Raw genomic sequence first — 16,925 nt, forward strand, 5'->3', positions numbered from 1 at the left:
TTAGCATCAGATCATATTTTATTAATGTCAGAGGTGGAGTTAAACTCAAAATAAATAATAAAATTATAAATAAACTTTAAATAATAATAAAATTTTAAAAAAAAGATATTTAATTTTTATTTAGGGTTATATTATATGTGTGTGGGTAAATATTATTTATTATAAAAAAAATAAAAAAAAAATTAAAGTTTTTTCTTTTTATATCATATAAAATGATTTTACTTTATTTAGAATTAGTGAGTAGTGCTCTAGATTTTCAATGTGTGTTTAAAAAATAACTTCATTTATTAATTTATAGAAATGAACTTTTTTTTTTATTTTTTTTTTTTTAATCCAACACCACATTTTAAACCTTTTATATATGAGTGTTAGTTTTATTTTAAAAAAATAATATTTTTATATTTAAAAAAAAAAAAAAGATATACAAATTTGTGTTTAAACAATGTTAATTGATTTAAATAGATAATCTTAAATCAAAATAAAAAAACAAAAAAAAAATAGAAAAGTAAATAAACAATATACAATACATAATAATTTAAAAACACTCCAATATTGCCTTTTTAAAAAATAAAAGAGAAAACGTTTTTTTAAAATAAACTTTAAAATCGAATTTACTCTAAATATAATTGGAATATCTTTTTTTTTTGATAGTTTTTTCATTATTATATTTTTTTATTGGTTGGGATAAAATATATTTTATTTTAATTTTTTATTTTTTTTTTATTATTTTTTTTATGTATTTTTTTTTTTATAAATAAAATTTTTTTTTTTTTTTAAATAAAAAATAAATTATTAAGATTTAAAATTTATATATTTAAGTTTATAAATAGTAAAAAATAAAATAATAAAATTTATAAAGAAATTGATAAAAAAAAAAAATGAAATTTATATTTTTTATACTTTTAATTTTATTTATAAATTATAATTTTTCAATGGAATTTGAAAATAATAATTTAGAAATTATTGATGGAAGTTCATCAGAGAAATGGAATTTTGATGAAATTGATAAAATTTTAGAAGAATACAAAGAATCAAAAAAATTTGGTAAAATACAAATTGTATTTCATATGGAACAAAAAAATCACTCAGAAGTCGGGATTGATTTTAAATTAAACAATAACCTAGTGCACAGTTTAGGGAACTACATTGCATTAGAACAAACTGATCAAAAAATATTATTATCTATATTTCAATCAGATGATTTAAAAAAAATTGGTGAACCCAATTATTATACTCATATAGGAAAAAATTGGTTCTCAGCCCATTTTATTGGTGATGTTAACAATCCCATTTTTAAAAATATAGATAAAACTATTACATGGATATCCAATAATCCATCAAAAATGTGTGTTTCATTACAACAAATTTTCAATAAATATATTAAAAAATTTAATGAATCCAATAAATAGAAACAATAAATATATGTATATATAAATAAATCATTGATACAAGATATATTTTTTTATTCTTTTTCATAATAATTAATTTAGATTTATATATATATTTTATTTTTTTTAATTTAGTATTTTTAATTTTTTTTTTTTAATTTTTTATTTTTTTAATTTTTTCAATTTTAATTTTTTTTTTATTAAATTATCTTGTGTCTTTTCTTTTTTTTTTTAATAAATAATATTAATTATAAAATGTCTACAGTTTCATGTGATAGAGTGTTAAGTAATCATCAAGGATCAGTTACAGCAGTAAAATATAATAGTGATGGGGCATATTGTATCAGTGGTTCACAGGATAAAACATTAAAACTTTGGAATCCAAACAAAGGTTCAATGATCCACAGTTTTGAAGAGCATGGTTATGGTATTATAGATTTTTGTTCAAGTTTAGATAACAAACAATTATTTTCATGTGCTGAAAAACAACTTTATCAATGGGATATTGCAAATGGTTCAGTAGTTAGAAGATTTCAAAATGCACACAACGATACAATCACTTGTGTATGTGTAAATAATGACTCATCACTCTTATTCACAGGTTCAAATGATAAACTAGTTAAAGCTTGGGATTTAAGAAGCAACTCTTTTAATCCTGTACAGATTTTAGATGATGCAAAAGATTCAATTACTTCAATTATAACAAATGAAACAACACAAACTGTAGATTTAAGTGGTCATGGTCACAGCCATGGTCATGGACATTCCCATGGTAATGCTCAACATTCATTTATTCAAAAAGAAGTAATTACAAGTAGTGTAGATGGCTCGATTAGACAATATGATGTTAGAATGGGAACTTTAACCACCTATGACGATACAAGTAAATATACATTAGAAATCCATAGATTTTTAAAATAATAACCATCAAAAACTAACTTTCTTTATTTTACTATAGTTCCAATATCATCAGTTTCAATTACCAAAAATAAGAAATGCTTCATTGCAAGTTGCACAGACGAAACTATTAAACTTATTGATATAGATACATATGACACACTAAAAGAATATAAATCACATAAAAACTCAACATACAAGATAAACAGTTGCAGCAATTATAACGACTCTTTAATTATTGGTGGTTCTGAAGATAACGATTTTTATATTTGGGAATTATCATCAGCCAAACTCTTACATAAATTATCGGGTCATACCAATGTTATTACACACGTTAATGCCCATCCAACAAAAAATCAATTTATTACAAGTTCCACCGATTGTACAATTAGAATTTGGTCAACACAAGAATAAAATTATTAAGTTTTTTTTAAAATTATTTATATATTTTTATTTATTTATTTATTTTATTTACAAAAAAATTTACAAATTGTATTCCTAAATACAACTTTTTTTCTTTTCTTTTTTATAAATCTGTTTATATAATTTTTTCAATATCTGGATAAATTGAAGGATCAGTATCAATTTCTTCTAATCTTTCTAAAACTTGTTCCATTGAAGGTCTGTGATTTGGATTTTCATTTAAACAATCTATTATAAGTTGAATATATTTTGGTGGTCCTACCTTTGGAATAGGTGGTCTTAAACCTTCACGACCAACTGCAAAAATAACTTGGAATGGTGGAATACCTGCATATGGATCTTGTCTAGTTGCACATTCCCATAAAATAATACCAAAACTGTAAACATCAGCTTTGTCAGTGTATCTTTGACCTCTTAAAATTTCTGGACTTGTCCAACTTGGTGTACCACAACTTGTCATAGTGTGTGCTTTTTGTTCGATTGCGCTAAGACCAAAATCTGCTACTTTAACTTTGAAATCTTCTTCAACCAATAAATTGTGAGATTTTAAGTCACGATGTAAAATTACTGGATTTGAACCATGTAAATAAATAATACCTTTGGCTGCATCTGTCATCATTCTTTTAACTAATTCCCATGAAATAATTATTGAAGGGTCATGTAAAATCGAATAAAGTGATCCTCTTTCCATATATTCAGTACAAATACAAATATCGGGTGATATGGTGCATGATCCTAAAAACTGAATAACATTTGGGTGTCTTAAATTCCTATAATAAATAATAAAAAATAAAACATTAATATTTTTTGTTAAAATATTTTAAATAAAATTTTATAAACACATACTTCATTAATTCGATTTCTCTGTGGAACTCTTTCAATACATTTTCGTTGATATTATGGGCTGGTAATTTTTTAATGGCAACTTTTGAGCCTCTCCATGTACCAAGATAAACTTCACCAAAATTACCTTTACCGATACGTTTACCTAATTTAATTTGATGAATGTCAATATCTTTACCATCTTTAATTCTAATATAATCTGCTTTCTTTCTTTTCTTTAAACACTTTCTAATGAAAACAAAAGTGAATATTATAATTAAAAGACCACCAGTAATTGCTGAAGCCATTATTATATATTTCTTTTCTTGGGGTGATAAATTTTTATTGTTATTATTTGGAGTTGAAGTAGGTGTGACTGTTGGAGTATCGGTGGGTGTAACTGATGGAGTAACAGTTGGAGAATTAGTAGGTGGTACTGATGGGCTAATTGAAGGTGTTTCAGTTGGTGTTGGGGAGGGTGTAGCTTTACTATAAAAAAAATTAATAAAAATTTCAGACACACAAATACCATTATTTAAAACTTGTAATTGGAATTTATTTGAAGCTGGGTGATTAGGATCTTTAGTTCTATTAAAACCCAAACCGCTGTATCGTTGTGGGTCTATACTATAGGTCAAAACACATGTACCACATGAACAATCAGTAACGATATTAGTTGTATTACCACCAATTTGATAATCGTGAATTAAAAATGCCAACTCTGTTTGAATATTATCACCACTACATCCTACTGTACCTGTAATTGTAAATGATACTGCTTCAATATCGACATTTTCTCCAAATTCAAATGGATCTCTAAAATATTTTATTCCTTTATCCCAATTACCTCTTGGTATTCCTGGCAAAATTTCATATGAACATGCATAATGATCCACATAGTCATATCCTTTTGGGCAAAGTGAAGATGAATTACATAAAACTTTACCACCACTCTATATATTTATAAAATAAATAAAAAAACAATGTTAATATTTGAAACTATAAATTTTAAACTTAAAACTATTACTAAACTTACAAATGTAACAAATGCAGAAACACTTAATAAATTGTTTGTTGGTACATAAGACCCATCGTTTGAACTTGTTGAATCACTATTATAACTATTTATTTTTATATTATATTTTTCTAAATCATTATTATTGTTTGTATTTTTTATAGATTTTGAAATATTTATAAAGCTTAATAAAATAAAAATTAAAAATATTATTTTAAAATATTTCATTTTTATTTTTATATAAAAAAAATATATATTAATTTTTTTTTTTTTTTAAAACATTATTATTATTTTAATTTGATCTATTATTTTATATATATTGAAAATACTATTTATTTATTATTTGTATTGTTTTATTGGGATAATAGTGTGGTGATGGTTCTATAATGAGATTTTTTTTATTTTTTTTATAAAAATTAAAAAATTTAAAAATCTAAAAAATTTAAAAAAAAATAAAAAAAATAAAAAAAAACCAAAAGAATTTTATTTTTATTTTTTTTTATTTTTATTTTTATTTTTTTAAATACTGCTGTTTTAAAAATGAATTTAACTATTGTTGGGCATATTCCAAAGAATCTTTTGAAGAATAAGTGAAAAAATAGAGTTTTTTATTAATATAATAAAATTTTTTTTTTTTTTTTTTTTTTTTTTTTTTTTTTTTGATATAAATGATTATTGTAAACCACTGCCACTATAGTTTCTATTAATTCTTGATATTGGAGTTGAATCTGATGATTTGGTACGGAATAATTCTTTTGTTCTTTTAAGTCTTGGTTGATTTCTAAAAGCTGAAATAACATTAATTTGTTGGAATACATTTCTTGCTTTTCTCCATTTTGATTTTGGACCTAATAATGGTTGACTTTCAATATCAACATTGATATTACCAAGTCCTTTGAGGTCTAATTGTTTTGGTTGACGTACAACATTTTCTTTATTTGGTATTGGTAATAGTCTTAAACAGAAGCCCCAAATTAATCCTCCAAAACCAATAGAGCAACAGAATAACCATTGTTTAGCATCTAAATGTCTTGTACCAAAGAATTCGCCACCAAATTCGACTAAAATAACTTGAACAAATATGCAACCAAGTACCACTAAAATGAAAATAAAACTTTTATGAATACCTCTAAATACATTGAGTTCATTGTTTAAAACTCTACAATTGATTTCGTTAAAGAATTGGCAAAATACAAAAGTATTAAAAATGATTGTATGATACACCATTTTATCGTTGGGGGTCCATTGTGCGACTGGTGGTAAATCGAAAAGTCTAACCATTGAGCTTGCGCTGTACATAATCGAAAAGAGGAAACAAAGTTGATAAATTGATTGGCCTAGAATATTTCTCCACATTCGACGTGTAATTAATGAATCGAATCTGCCATATGGACGACGTTGGAAAAGTTCATCGGTTGGTGGTTCGGTTGATAATGCTAATGCACCCAAAGTATCCATAATTAAATTAACCCATAATAGTTGTACTGGACGAAGTGGACTTTCACCATTTGTTATTGCACCAACAAACGCAATTAATACAGCAACTATATTTACTGTCAATTGGAATTGGATGAATTTCCTAATAGAATCGTATACATTACGTCCCCAAATTACTGCTTTACTAATAGAGTTGAAATTATCATCCAATAATACAATATCTGATGCTTCTTTTGCTACCTCTGTACCTGCAATACCCATTGAAAAACCAACATCGGCTTCTTTAAGTTGTGGTGCATCATTGACACCATCGCCAGTTACAGCAACTACTTCACCACGTTCTCTTAATCTATGGACCAATCTATATTTATCAGTTGGTGAGCATCTAGCAATAACTTGAAGATGTGGTATGATTGTATCCAATTGATCATCGGTTAGTTTACGGAATTCTGGGCCCTCCATAGCTACACCACCTTCTTTTAATATACCACATTCCCTAGCAATATTTTTAGCAGTTAAAATATTGTCACCAGTTAACATTCTAACCATAATACCAGCACTTTGGCATCTTTTTACAGCTTTTGGTACCTCTTTTCTAACGGGATCTTTAATACCAACTAAGCATAAGAATGTGAGTTTTGAATAAACCATTAATTTTTCGTTTTCAGGGGATGATTGAGAAGGATCTTCTTTCATTTCTTTATAAGCCAAAACTAATGTACGTAATCCATCACTTGCAAATAATTCTATATCTTTTTGTAAGAGCATCTTTTCGTCTCTGGATATTGGTACAGATTGAGCGTCCTTATCAATAATATTGGAACAATTACCAAGTACTATTTCAGCAGCACCTTTAACATAGACTATATAGCCACCATTTGTTTTGTTTGATTTCAACATAACTGCTGACATTTTATTTTCAGATGAGAAGGGATATGCTTTGACAATTCTTGATTTATTTGAATGTCTAATATTTTCGTATGATTGGTTTGGTAGGGTTTCTAACCATTCTAATAAAGCACATTCAGTTTTACTACCAATATGATCATTTAAACGGTCACTATGCTTTTCTATAAATGCTGTAGAATTTAAGCTTATAGACTCTGCCAATAAATTTGATATATCTGGGTTTGTTAACATTTCCATATCACTGGCTGTACCTGATTGGTGACCATATCTATTCATTTCTTGAGGTGATGAGAATGAATGAATTGAGGATGATGACTGTTCATCATATTTTCCTTTCTTTAAATCCTCTGGTTCAATATATTTACCAATAAATTTCTTTACAACTGTCATTCTGTTTTGAGTTAAGGTTCCAGTTTTATCTGAGCAAATATTTGTAGCACCACCCATAGTTTCACATGCTTCCAAATGACGTACTAAATTTTGATCTTTCATCATTTTCATCATACTGTATGCTAATGAAATTGTAACTGCTAATGGTAAACCCTAAATTTAAAAATTTAAATTATTAATATAAAATTTAAAATTATAAAAATTTATATTTTATGTTTTATGTTACATACCTCTGGTACTGCTACTACAATAATTGTAATTGAAGTAACAACAAATCCAACAATGGTTCCTAATTGACTCCAATGCCAAGTTTCATTACTTTTTACAAATACAATTATAAACTTTAATAACAATACGGCAAATGTTAAAATAGCAGCAATTAAACCAAATTTACCGATGGTTTCGGCCAATTTTTCGAGCTTTTGAGTTAATGGAGTATCAGAATTTGGAGATTGTAAGAGTAATCTTAATTTACCCCATTGTGAATTTTCACCCACAGCCAATACCAACATCGAAGCAGAACCTTCCAATACTTGACAACCAGATAAAAAGAATGGCTCTTCATTTGATTTTCTCTTTTGATCTGATTCGCCAGTCATAGAGCTTTCATCTACCGAACAGTTTTGACCACCAATGTAAATACCATCAGCAGGAATTGTATCACCAGTTTCTAATTTGACAACATCACCGACTACAATATCATAAATTGAAATACTACATAAGTGGCCACCTCTTATTACAGACACCTTTCTTTCGTTACGAATGGAGTTTAATTTTCTAAATTTTTTTTCTTTGTTATAATCATTACCAGCAGTTACCAACACTACAATTACTACAGCGACTAATATAGCAGTACCATCTATCCAACCAGTTTTTCTATCTTCTACTGTTAGACCCAATACTATTGAAACCACAGCCGATATAATTAATATTATTAATGTTTTATCGTGAATAGCTTGCCATATAAAGAAAAACAATGATTTTTGTGCAATTTCATTCATTTTATTTACACCAAATCTTTCTATCCTTTCATTTGATGATGCTTCATTTGAAGTGAGACCACTTTCAATATTTGATCCAAGCCTACTTGCTAAATTCCCTATATCTCTGTATTTATCTTTAATTCCTTGTAAATTGTCATTTGATAAATAATCACTTAATTCATCTTTTGTTATATCATTTTCTATTGAAAATGATTGTAATTGACTATAACCATAATTATTATTATTATTCATTTTTTTATTTAAAAATAATAAAAAAATTAGTAAAAAATAATAATAATTATTGTGATACTATATATGTAAATAAATATTTATTATTGTTATTGTTATTGTTTATTATTAAAAAAAAAAAAAAAAAAAACTATTTATCAAGTTTTTTATTTTATTATTATTATAAATTATAATTTATAAAAATATTATAAACTATTAATTTTAAAATAATTTAATAATTTTACATAAAATATAATAAAAAAATAGAAATTTAAATTAAAATTGATAGGCAAGACTTACTTACTATTATTTTTTGTATGCACAATATATTATCTTACCCACACACCTATCACACACATAAAGTAATTTTTTTTAATTATTTCAATTTTTTACAAATAAAGTGGTGTTTATTATAATATATAAAATTTTATTTTATTTTAATTTTTTTTTATTTTTTTTATTTTTTTAATTTTTTGAAAAAAATGAAAATTAAATGAAAGAGACAAGAATGGAATAGAAGAAATAATAATTGACTAATTTAAATTATTATGATAATTTAATTTGGTTTTTATTTAGTAATTTGAAAACTGTAATGATTATTTTATTTTTATTATTATTACTATGATTAATTAAATTTGATCAAATTTCATTGACTATATGTTATTACAATTTAGGAATATGATTTAACGAAGGTGTATTTTTGTTTTTATTCTATTATATACATTATATAACATTGATGTGATTGTATTGTTTATTAAAATATTTTTGAAGTGTAATTTTATATTATAATTATTTTAATTTTGGTGAAAATGAAGATAATTGAAAACCTGAATAATGTGGGTCTTGAACCTGTTCTAATTGTCTTCTTCCTTTTAATAAAAGTAATTCTATTTTATTTATTTCTCTTCTTGAAACTTGACCTGCTTTTAATCTAAATTGATTTCTAATATAATTTGTAATGGATTGTGAACTATTATTAGGGGATACATTATTTATTTTATCTTTATTTTGTGATGCCCTTATAAATTTCCTATAAAGAGATAAAACTTCTTTTTGAAGGCCACTATATCTTGCTGCTACTGTTGTTGCTTGCATTATTTTATATTAAATGTGTGTGTGTGTGTATATAAACAATCGATTTTAAAAAATGAAAATTAAAATTGGAAATGAAAATGAAAAATTTTAAAAAAATATTTTAATTAATTTTTTTATAAAAAAAAAAATAATAAAAAAAAAAAAAATTTAAAAAAAAAAAAAATTCGTTTTCATTTTTTTTTTTTTTTTTTCAATAATCATTGTATATAATTAATTAATCTAAAATGAATCAAGAGCTTCAAAGAAGATATGAAGAGGTATGATAATATTAGAAAATACCAATTAATTATATGATATATAATACTGACGAGTTGTTTTTTTTTATTTAGAAAATTTTTGAATATGAGGAACATATCAAAAGTTTACAGGGTACAAAAAATGAATATAGAGAATTGATTAATACTCTTTCAGAATTACCAAATACATTACAACCTAAAATTATGGTACCACTTGGCAAATTAGCATTTTTTGAAGGAAATATTAAGAGTACCAATGAAATTTTAATATTATTAGGTGATAATTATTTTGCAAAAAGATCCACTAAACAAACTATAGATATTATTCAAAGAAGAGATACCGGTAATTATAAATTGTGACATTAAAAACTGTAGCTTTAAAATTATACTAATTATATTTTTATTTTTAGATATTAATAATAATATTAAAGATTTAAATGAACAAATTTTAGCATTAAAACAAAGAGCGACACTTTCATCAGATTTAGCAAAATCAGTTCTTGAAAAAGAATATGAAAATATCATTGAGATTAAAGAAGATTATGATTCAGATGAAGAAAGAGAGTTGGAAAAGAAGAGGGAAGAAAAAATCGTTGAAAAACAAAAGCAAATTGAAAGGGAGCAAAAAGAAAAAGCATCAAAAGCACCAACCAAAGAATCAATTGCAAAAGATAAACAAAAGAAACAAGAAAGTGATAGCGATTTTGATAAAATGTTAAAGAGATTAGAGTTATTAGAAACCAAAGAAAACAACATGGGCGAAGATTATGATGAAGAAGATTTCAATAAAAAATTCTCTAAAGGTGTAAATTTGGATCAAGATGACAATGAAGATGACGAAGAGGGTTACAAGTACTATGGCGACAACAATAACAATGATGATGAAGACGAAGTTGAAATCGAAGAGTATGAAGATAATGAAGATAACGAAGGCGGAAGAAATAAAGGAAATAGAAACAAAGAGGGGGATTATATCGAAGGTGAATATTATAACGAAGAAGAAGGATACGAATATTATGACGAAAATGGAAACTTAGTAGATATAAATGATCCAAATGTAGAATATATTGAGGAAGAAGAGGAAGATGGTGATATTGAAGAGGAAGTTGACTTTAATGACAACGATTTAGAAGAAATGAGGGATTTCCACTTTGATAAAACAGGTCACGATTTAACAGAAAAAGAAGTTAAAGAATTAAAAGAGTATTATAACGAAAAAAAGAAAAAGAGAATTTCATATATTGACACACCACAACCACCAACACCACCATTAGAACCAACTGATAAGTTTAAACCAAAATCAATTTTAAAAACAAGTATTAATAACAATTCCAATAATAGCAAAAACAATAGTAATAAAGTATTTACATACGATGAAAATGATGAAAATGATCCAAGAAGGGTATGTATTTTTTTTTTATTTATAGTCAATAATATCAATAATAATATTAATAATTTTCTTCATTTTTATAGTATATTAAAAATTTAGAAAAGCAAGAATTATTTAAAACAAATAAAACTATTACTACACCAAATCCACCTCAAGATACAGCATTCTCTGGTGATATTATAGAAAAAGATACAGATTTATTCCCAATTGATGATCCAATTAAACCACCTGCACCTTCAGTTGCTCCAGCAAAACAATCAAGATTTAAAGCATCAAGACAAAATAAATAAATAATAAAATTCATTATTTAATTTTTAATCAAATTAATTTCCATTTTGGTTTAAATTGTTTTTTTTTTTTAATTTATTTTTAATTTAATTTCCAAATTTTTTTTTTTTTGGGTTTTTTTATTTTTTTTATTTTTTATTTTTTTTTTTTGTGGTGGTATTAATTATAACACAAAATTAAAATTATTCATTTAAATGAATAACAAATATTTGAGAACATAGAAATAATAATGTACAATAATTATAGTTTTTTTAAAATCATATTTTTATTAATATTAATCATAAATTTGGATAGTGCTTATTCGAAATTAGATAAATATTTTAATAATGAAGAAAATGAACCATTAATCAAGGATTCATTTTTTTTAACAGATTGGGATGTACTAGCACCATTTCCAAGTGCACCAAGAGAAGATGTGGATGTTTTAGCTGCTTATGGTGGAATTACTGGTATACCAAGAGCTGATAACTCAACTTATCCAAGCGATTTAGTATTTGGTGGAGAGTAATTATTAATATTAATAATTTTATATTATATTATACATGTTTTATAAATATTTACTAATTTCTAAATTTTTTCCCATTAGAGTTGGATGGACCAAAATTACTACAAATGATTATGTTACAGTAAATTTTACAAATGTTAACTGGGATTTAATAGAGTCATGGGCTGGATCTAGTGGCAGTTATTTTAGTGGTTGGGCTTTATCCGATTTTGATGTCGAAGGTGATAATGAAAATTATGTGGTTACTTGTGTTGGGGTTTCAAAGTTTTTTGTAGATGATATAATAATGCAAGGGGATTCATACCAATTGGGCCTCACTTATAATGCCATCACATTAAACAAGGGTAAACATACTGTGCGTGTAAGAGTAATAGGTTCTGAACAGGCTGGTTTTGGGTGTATTGTAAATACCATTATTGTAAATTCACCAGAAAATACAAATTCATTTTGGGTAATCTATGAAAATACAATTGTTCCAGATATTGTTGATAATCAATTTGCATCACCTTTTATTTCAATATCAGTATTAAATGTTTTGAACCAAACCATTAACGACGTTTCAATTCAAGTAGCGTCGGATTTAGTTGATTTACAAATTTTTACACCCCAATCATCTCTTTCAAATGGGAATCAATCACCATCACTCCAACCTGGTCAAGTTACACCAATTAATTTTATGTTAAAAGTATCCAACCAATCAGGTGAAGTTAACTGTCCTGCAGGTACAACATATGCATTTATGGTTTATATTAGTTCAGAGCTTTCAATTAATCATGCAAATCCGATCACCCTTAATTTCTCATGTAAATCATTTGGTGAACCATTCACATTCACATTTTTAGACTATGATCAATCTGTACAATACGCCGCTGCAACTCCTCCATTGTCTCCATGTTCTAAAACTTTCAGTCCCAATAATGGTCTAATTGATAGCGACAATACATGCCCTGTTTTATTAACTTTTCATGGTGCTGGTGTGGATGCTAAATCACAAGCATGGACTGGTGCATATCAGAGACAAAACTATTCTTGGACTTTATTCCCAACAAATCGTGCAAACTATGGCTTTGATTGGGAAAGTGGTGGTGTTAAAAATGCAATATATGCTTTAGAATACTTATGTGGTTCTTTACCAGGGGTTCAAGACAAACAAAATTATCAATGCGATGTTTATAGATTACAAATAGCAGGTCATTCAATGGGTGGGCATGGAGCAGAACACTTTGTTACTACAATTTTCCCAGATCGTACAATTTCACTTAGTGTTGCAGCAGGTTGGATCGATATGAAACTATATACCCCAAACTTTTTAAGATTGGGTTACTCATTGTCACATCCAAAGCTCCGTTATATTTTTGATGCCGTGGTTAGCGAGAATGACTCTGACTTCCATTCACCACATCTAATCAATATTCCATTAATTGTAAGAATGGGTAGTGATGATGATAATGTACCACCATATCATTTAAGACGTTTAAATAGACTCTATAATCAACTTAATCATAATCCAACAAAAGGTATTGTAAGCGAAATCCCAGGTGAGGGTCATTGGTTTAATGGTGTTGTTGATGATGCTACTATGCAGGCATTCTTCAATCGTTATATCTTAAGTGGAATTCCAAAGTTACCAACAACATTTTTAGTAACATGTATCAATCCAGCCTCATTCCAAGGCAAAGGAGGTATTAAAATATTACAATTAACTCAAAACTATAAAGTTGCAAAAATTAAAGTCACCAAACAGTCAAATGGGTCATGGAATTTAGCAATAGAAAATGTTAGAAGATTCTCATTCTATCAATTTAATGAACAACCAACTAAAATTACAATTGTAAATGGTAAATCAACTCAAACATTGCCATATTTCCAATATCCATCCCATTACTGTAACTTAAATAATAATAACCAATGGTCAGTTTGTAACGATGAAAATTGGCAATACAGTGAAAGAAACCCATTTAATTATGGTCCAATGGTTCAAATAGTCGAATATCCAATAATTATTGTTTATGGTACAATTGGTAGCGAACAACAAACCTTTCAAAGACAACAGCTAGGTGTTTATTTATCTAATGTATGGTTTTACCAATTAAGATATGCTGTTTCTGTTATTCCAGATACCGATTTTAATTCAAATCTTTTTGAAACCTATAATGTTATCTTCATGGGTGGATCAAATACAAACAAAGCAGTGCAATCAATTAAATATCTACCAATTCAGTTTGGTGGTAATTCAAACAACATCTCTTTCACTTTAAACAATATTGAATTTAATCAAGAGGGTTTGGGTGTATTATTTTTAGCATCATGTAATTCAACTCTTAGGGTTGGTTGTATGGTTACTGTAATTGAAGGTTCCGATCAATATGGTTTCTCAAATGCTGTTCAGTATTTCCCAACAAAGTCATCTTTCCCAATGCCAGACTATATAGTTTTGGGTAAACAATTCCCCTATCAAGGCGTTGCTGGTGCTTATGCTCTTGGATTCTGGGATAATTTTTGGAACTATCAAAATGATTTGTCTTATTTAACAACAATTTTAAATGATTAAAATATTACAATAAATATAAAAATAATAAAAAGTTTTTTTTTTAAAGAAACTATATTTAAAAAAAACTTTATATATTTACCACTCAAACAATCTTAAGCATTTTTTCCATTTACAAGTATTATAAAGAATATAAAATTTAATTAAAGTTAATTTATTTAAAAGATTTTTTTATAAATTCAACCATTTCAGGTTCATTCGCTGTCGCCTATTTTACCATTGATGATTCTGAACCTGTTAAACATTACAATTTTATAAAGTTCTAAAATTATCGTTATCTCCATTTTTACCGATTATCGTTATCGTGTTCATTATCCATTTTTTAAAAAAAATATTATCTCTTTAAATTTATTTAATTTATTTTTTTTTTAAAAAAAATTATTCATTTTTATCCACTTTTAAAATTTGCCATAGATCCAAAATAACAGTTCAAATACGCAAATCATAATTTGTTTCTTTTTCACCCTTTTTTTTTTATTTTTTTTAATTTTTTTGTAATTAATATGGGAGCTTTTTTTTTGAATTTAGATTTTTAAATTTTTTTTATTTTTAAATTATATTGTTTATTATATTTTTTTTATTTTCCTTTCAAAAATCTTCACAAAACCATATTAATAAGAGTCTTTTACTCACACCTCTTCAATAATAAAATGACAATATAATATTTTAAAAAAAAAAAAAATATAGATCATATTTTTATTTAAAAAAAATGTAATAATTCTAAAAGTTGTTTTTATTTTTTTGTTATCACCATAGAATTATTTTTTACTATTATTTTTTTTTATAATAGTAAATTATAAATATAAATATAAAATAGACCCAAAATAACTAGATTGCATCAACATTAGGTTTTTTGAATTTTTTTATAACAATTCTATTTTTTTTTTTTTATAAATTATTATATCTTTTTTTAATTTTTTTATTATCCACTTTTATCTATTTTTAATTTTTTTCGAAAAAAATAGTCATTTTTGGATAATTTCTTCAGGGTTATTTAAAAAAGATAAACGGAAACGATAATTTTCGAACTCTACAATTTTATGGTTTATTAAAAAAAAAAGAAATAAAATATTTATATAATATTATTATTATATATTATAATATAAAATAAATTTTATAAAATATATTCATATAAAGGTTAAAACGGATTGTATTGGGTAAAATAATATCTTGGATGATAGCATAGTTCCAAAAATAGATAGGTTAAATATAAAAAAAATTAAAAATAAAATAAACAAATATGTTATAAATATTTAATCTTTTTTTAATAAATATATTTTATTTATATATGGGAAAGCTACAGAACCTTATCGATGAATTACAAATAACATAAAATTAAATAACCAGAATTTTAATAACTTAAATAACTAAAAAAATTTAAAAGTATATTAATAAAAAAGCCAAAAATACATGTTTGGTTAATCATTAAAACAAAAAAATTATAATTTCCACTCTCATAATAAATCAAAATTTAAATGATTATTTTTTTTATTTTTTTTAAGATATTTACTTTTACATAGGTTAGTAAATTGTATGTAAAAAGTGTTTGGGATTTAAGTTTTTTATAAATTTTTTTTTAAAATATTTTTTTTTTTTTTATTTTTTTTTATAAATTTAGAATTCTAAAATTTTTTTTCAATATCAATAATAAAAAAAAATGAAAGTTATTATATCATTATTATTATTTATTTTAGAAACAGTTAACTCAGAATGCGCTTATTTCCAAAATAGAACACAAGCTTTATCACCTAATAGTGATGTAGTTTTTTATTTTTCTTTGTAAGTTTTTTTTTCACAACAAAAAGAAGTGTAAATAAAACAATTCAAAAACATGGTAGAATTGATGTAGTTGTAAATAACAGTGTATATGGTTTATTTGGGGGTGTTGAAGAGTTATCAGCAGAAGATATTCAAAAGATTATGCAATCAATTTATTTGGTGTATACAATGAATTAAGACACACAATTCCATATCTCAAAGCACAACTTTCTGGTTTAAATTTAAACATATAATCTTACCTTGGATACTCTACCCTTGGCGGTAAATATTCTGCATATGAATCAACTAAACATGCATTGAATGGAATCACCATATCATTACAAAAAGAATTGGACTTTAAATGTTTCAGTACAAGTTTTGCAAGTGGTAATTTTACAGGAGCCAAAAATTTAATCCAAGAATATAACACAAACCAACTCATTGAAATGATTAAAAAATTCTTGTCACTCTCCAAAGGGCATCCAGTTAAAGTTACTCAAGCAATATATAATCTTTATCAATTTACTTCAGCAGCAAATCACCGGTATCATTAGACTTTGGTTCATACTCATACCAAATCCGCTAAAGCAGCATTCGAAAATAGATAAAAGAA

General features: G+C 25.3%; 8 protein-coding genes across 8 annotated transcripts; 5 read left to right on the forward strand and 3 right to left on the reverse strand.

The window, feature by feature from the left end:
* Positions 1-932: 932 nt before the first annotated feature.
* DICPUDRAFT_90570 (uncharacterized protein) lies at positions 933-1,409 on the forward strand (the record flags this gene model as incomplete). The annotated part of the gene is made up of 1 exon (XM_003294170.1): positions 933-1,409. The coding sequence occupies one exon, from the start codon at positions 933-935 to the stop codon at positions 1,407-1,409; it is 477 nt and encodes a 158-aa protein (XP_003294218.1).
* A 234-nt stretch (positions 1,410-1,643) lies between these two features.
* DICPUDRAFT_43101 (uncharacterized protein) lies at positions 1,644-2,699 on the forward strand (the record flags this gene model as incomplete). The annotated part of the gene is made up of 3 exons (XM_003294171.1): positions 1,644-2,130; positions 2,191-2,271; positions 2,347-2,699. 3 exons carry the CDS (start codon positions 1,644-1,646, stop codon positions 2,697-2,699), a joined length of 921 nt encoding a protein of 306 aa, XP_003294219.1.
* Positions 2,700-2,823: 124 nt separating this feature from the next.
* DICPUDRAFT_159186 (uncharacterized protein) lies at positions 2,824-4,773 on the reverse strand (the record flags this gene model as incomplete). The annotated part of the gene is made up of 4 exons (XM_003294175.1): positions 2,824-3,478; positions 3,555-4,014; positions 4,060-4,483; positions 4,567-4,773. 4 exons carry the CDS (start codon positions 4,771-4,773, stop codon positions 2,824-2,826), a joined length of 1,746 nt encoding a protein of 581 aa, XP_003294223.1.
* Positions 4,774-5,217: 444 nt separating this feature from the next.
* On the reverse strand, positions 5,218-8,516 carry DICPUDRAFT_159187 (P-type ATPase; the record flags this gene model as incomplete). Its single annotated transcript, XM_003294176.1, has 2 exons — positions 5,218-7,434; positions 7,512-8,516. 2 exons carry the CDS (start codon positions 8,514-8,516, stop codon positions 5,218-5,220), a joined length of 3,222 nt encoding a protein of 1,073 aa, XP_003294224.1.
* A 765-nt stretch (positions 8,517-9,281) lies between these two features.
* Positions 9,282-9,575, reverse strand: DICPUDRAFT_13673 (uncharacterized protein; the record flags this gene model as incomplete). The annotated part of the gene is made up of 1 exon (XM_003294177.2): positions 9,282-9,575. A coding segment is annotated over one exon (294 nt), but the record flags the coding sequence as incomplete, so codon positions are not given.
* Positions 9,576-9,811: 236 nt separating this feature from the next.
* On the forward strand, positions 9,812-11,503 carry DICPUDRAFT_84709 (uncharacterized protein; the record flags this gene model as incomplete). The annotated part of the gene is made up of 4 exons (XM_003294172.1): positions 9,812-9,844; positions 9,917-10,166; positions 10,234-11,225; positions 11,297-11,503. The coding sequence occupies 4 exons, from the start codon at positions 9,812-9,814 to the stop codon at positions 11,501-11,503; spliced, it is 1,482 nt and encodes a 493-aa protein (XP_003294220.1).
* A 200-nt stretch (positions 11,504-11,703) lies between these two features.
* Positions 11,704-14,625, forward strand: DICPUDRAFT_99888 (uncharacterized protein). Its single transcript, XM_003294173.1, has 2 exons — positions 11,704-12,005; positions 12,088-14,625. The coding sequence occupies exons 1-2, from the start codon at positions 11,731-11,733 to the stop codon at positions 14,555-14,557; spliced, it is 2,745 nt and encodes a 914-aa protein (XP_003294221.1). The 5' UTR covers positions 11,704-11,730; the 3' UTR covers positions 14,558-14,625.
* Positions 14,626-16,211: 1,586 nt separating this feature from the next.
* On the forward strand, positions 16,212-16,866 carry DICPUDRAFT_159192 (uncharacterized protein; the record flags this gene model as incomplete). Its single annotated transcript, XM_003294174.1, has 3 exons — positions 16,212-16,333; positions 16,360-16,494; positions 16,683-16,866. 3 exons carry the CDS (start codon positions 16,212-16,214, stop codon positions 16,864-16,866), a joined length of 441 nt encoding a protein of 146 aa, XP_003294222.1.
* Between the last annotated feature and the right edge of the window lie 59 nt (positions 16,867-16,925).

Source organism: Dictyostelium purpureum (assembly GCF_000190715.1).
Source record: "Dictyostelium purpureum unplaced genomic scaffold DICPUscaffold_522, whole genome shotgun sequence".
Taxonomy (NCBI): Eukaryota; Evosea; class Eumycetozoa; order Dictyosteliales; family Dictyosteliaceae; genus Dictyostelium; species Dictyostelium purpureum.

Bases quoted from the DNA above. Each gene is read 5' to 3' on its own strand.
- DICPUDRAFT_99888 (XM_003294173.1), top strand. From the start codon at position 11,731: ATGTACAATAATTATAGTTTTTTTAAAATCATATTTTTATTAATATTA. The intron at 12,006-12,087 runs GTAATTATTAAT...TTTTCCCATTAG, and splicing joins GATTTAGTATTTGGTGGAGA to AGTTGGATGGACCAAAATTA.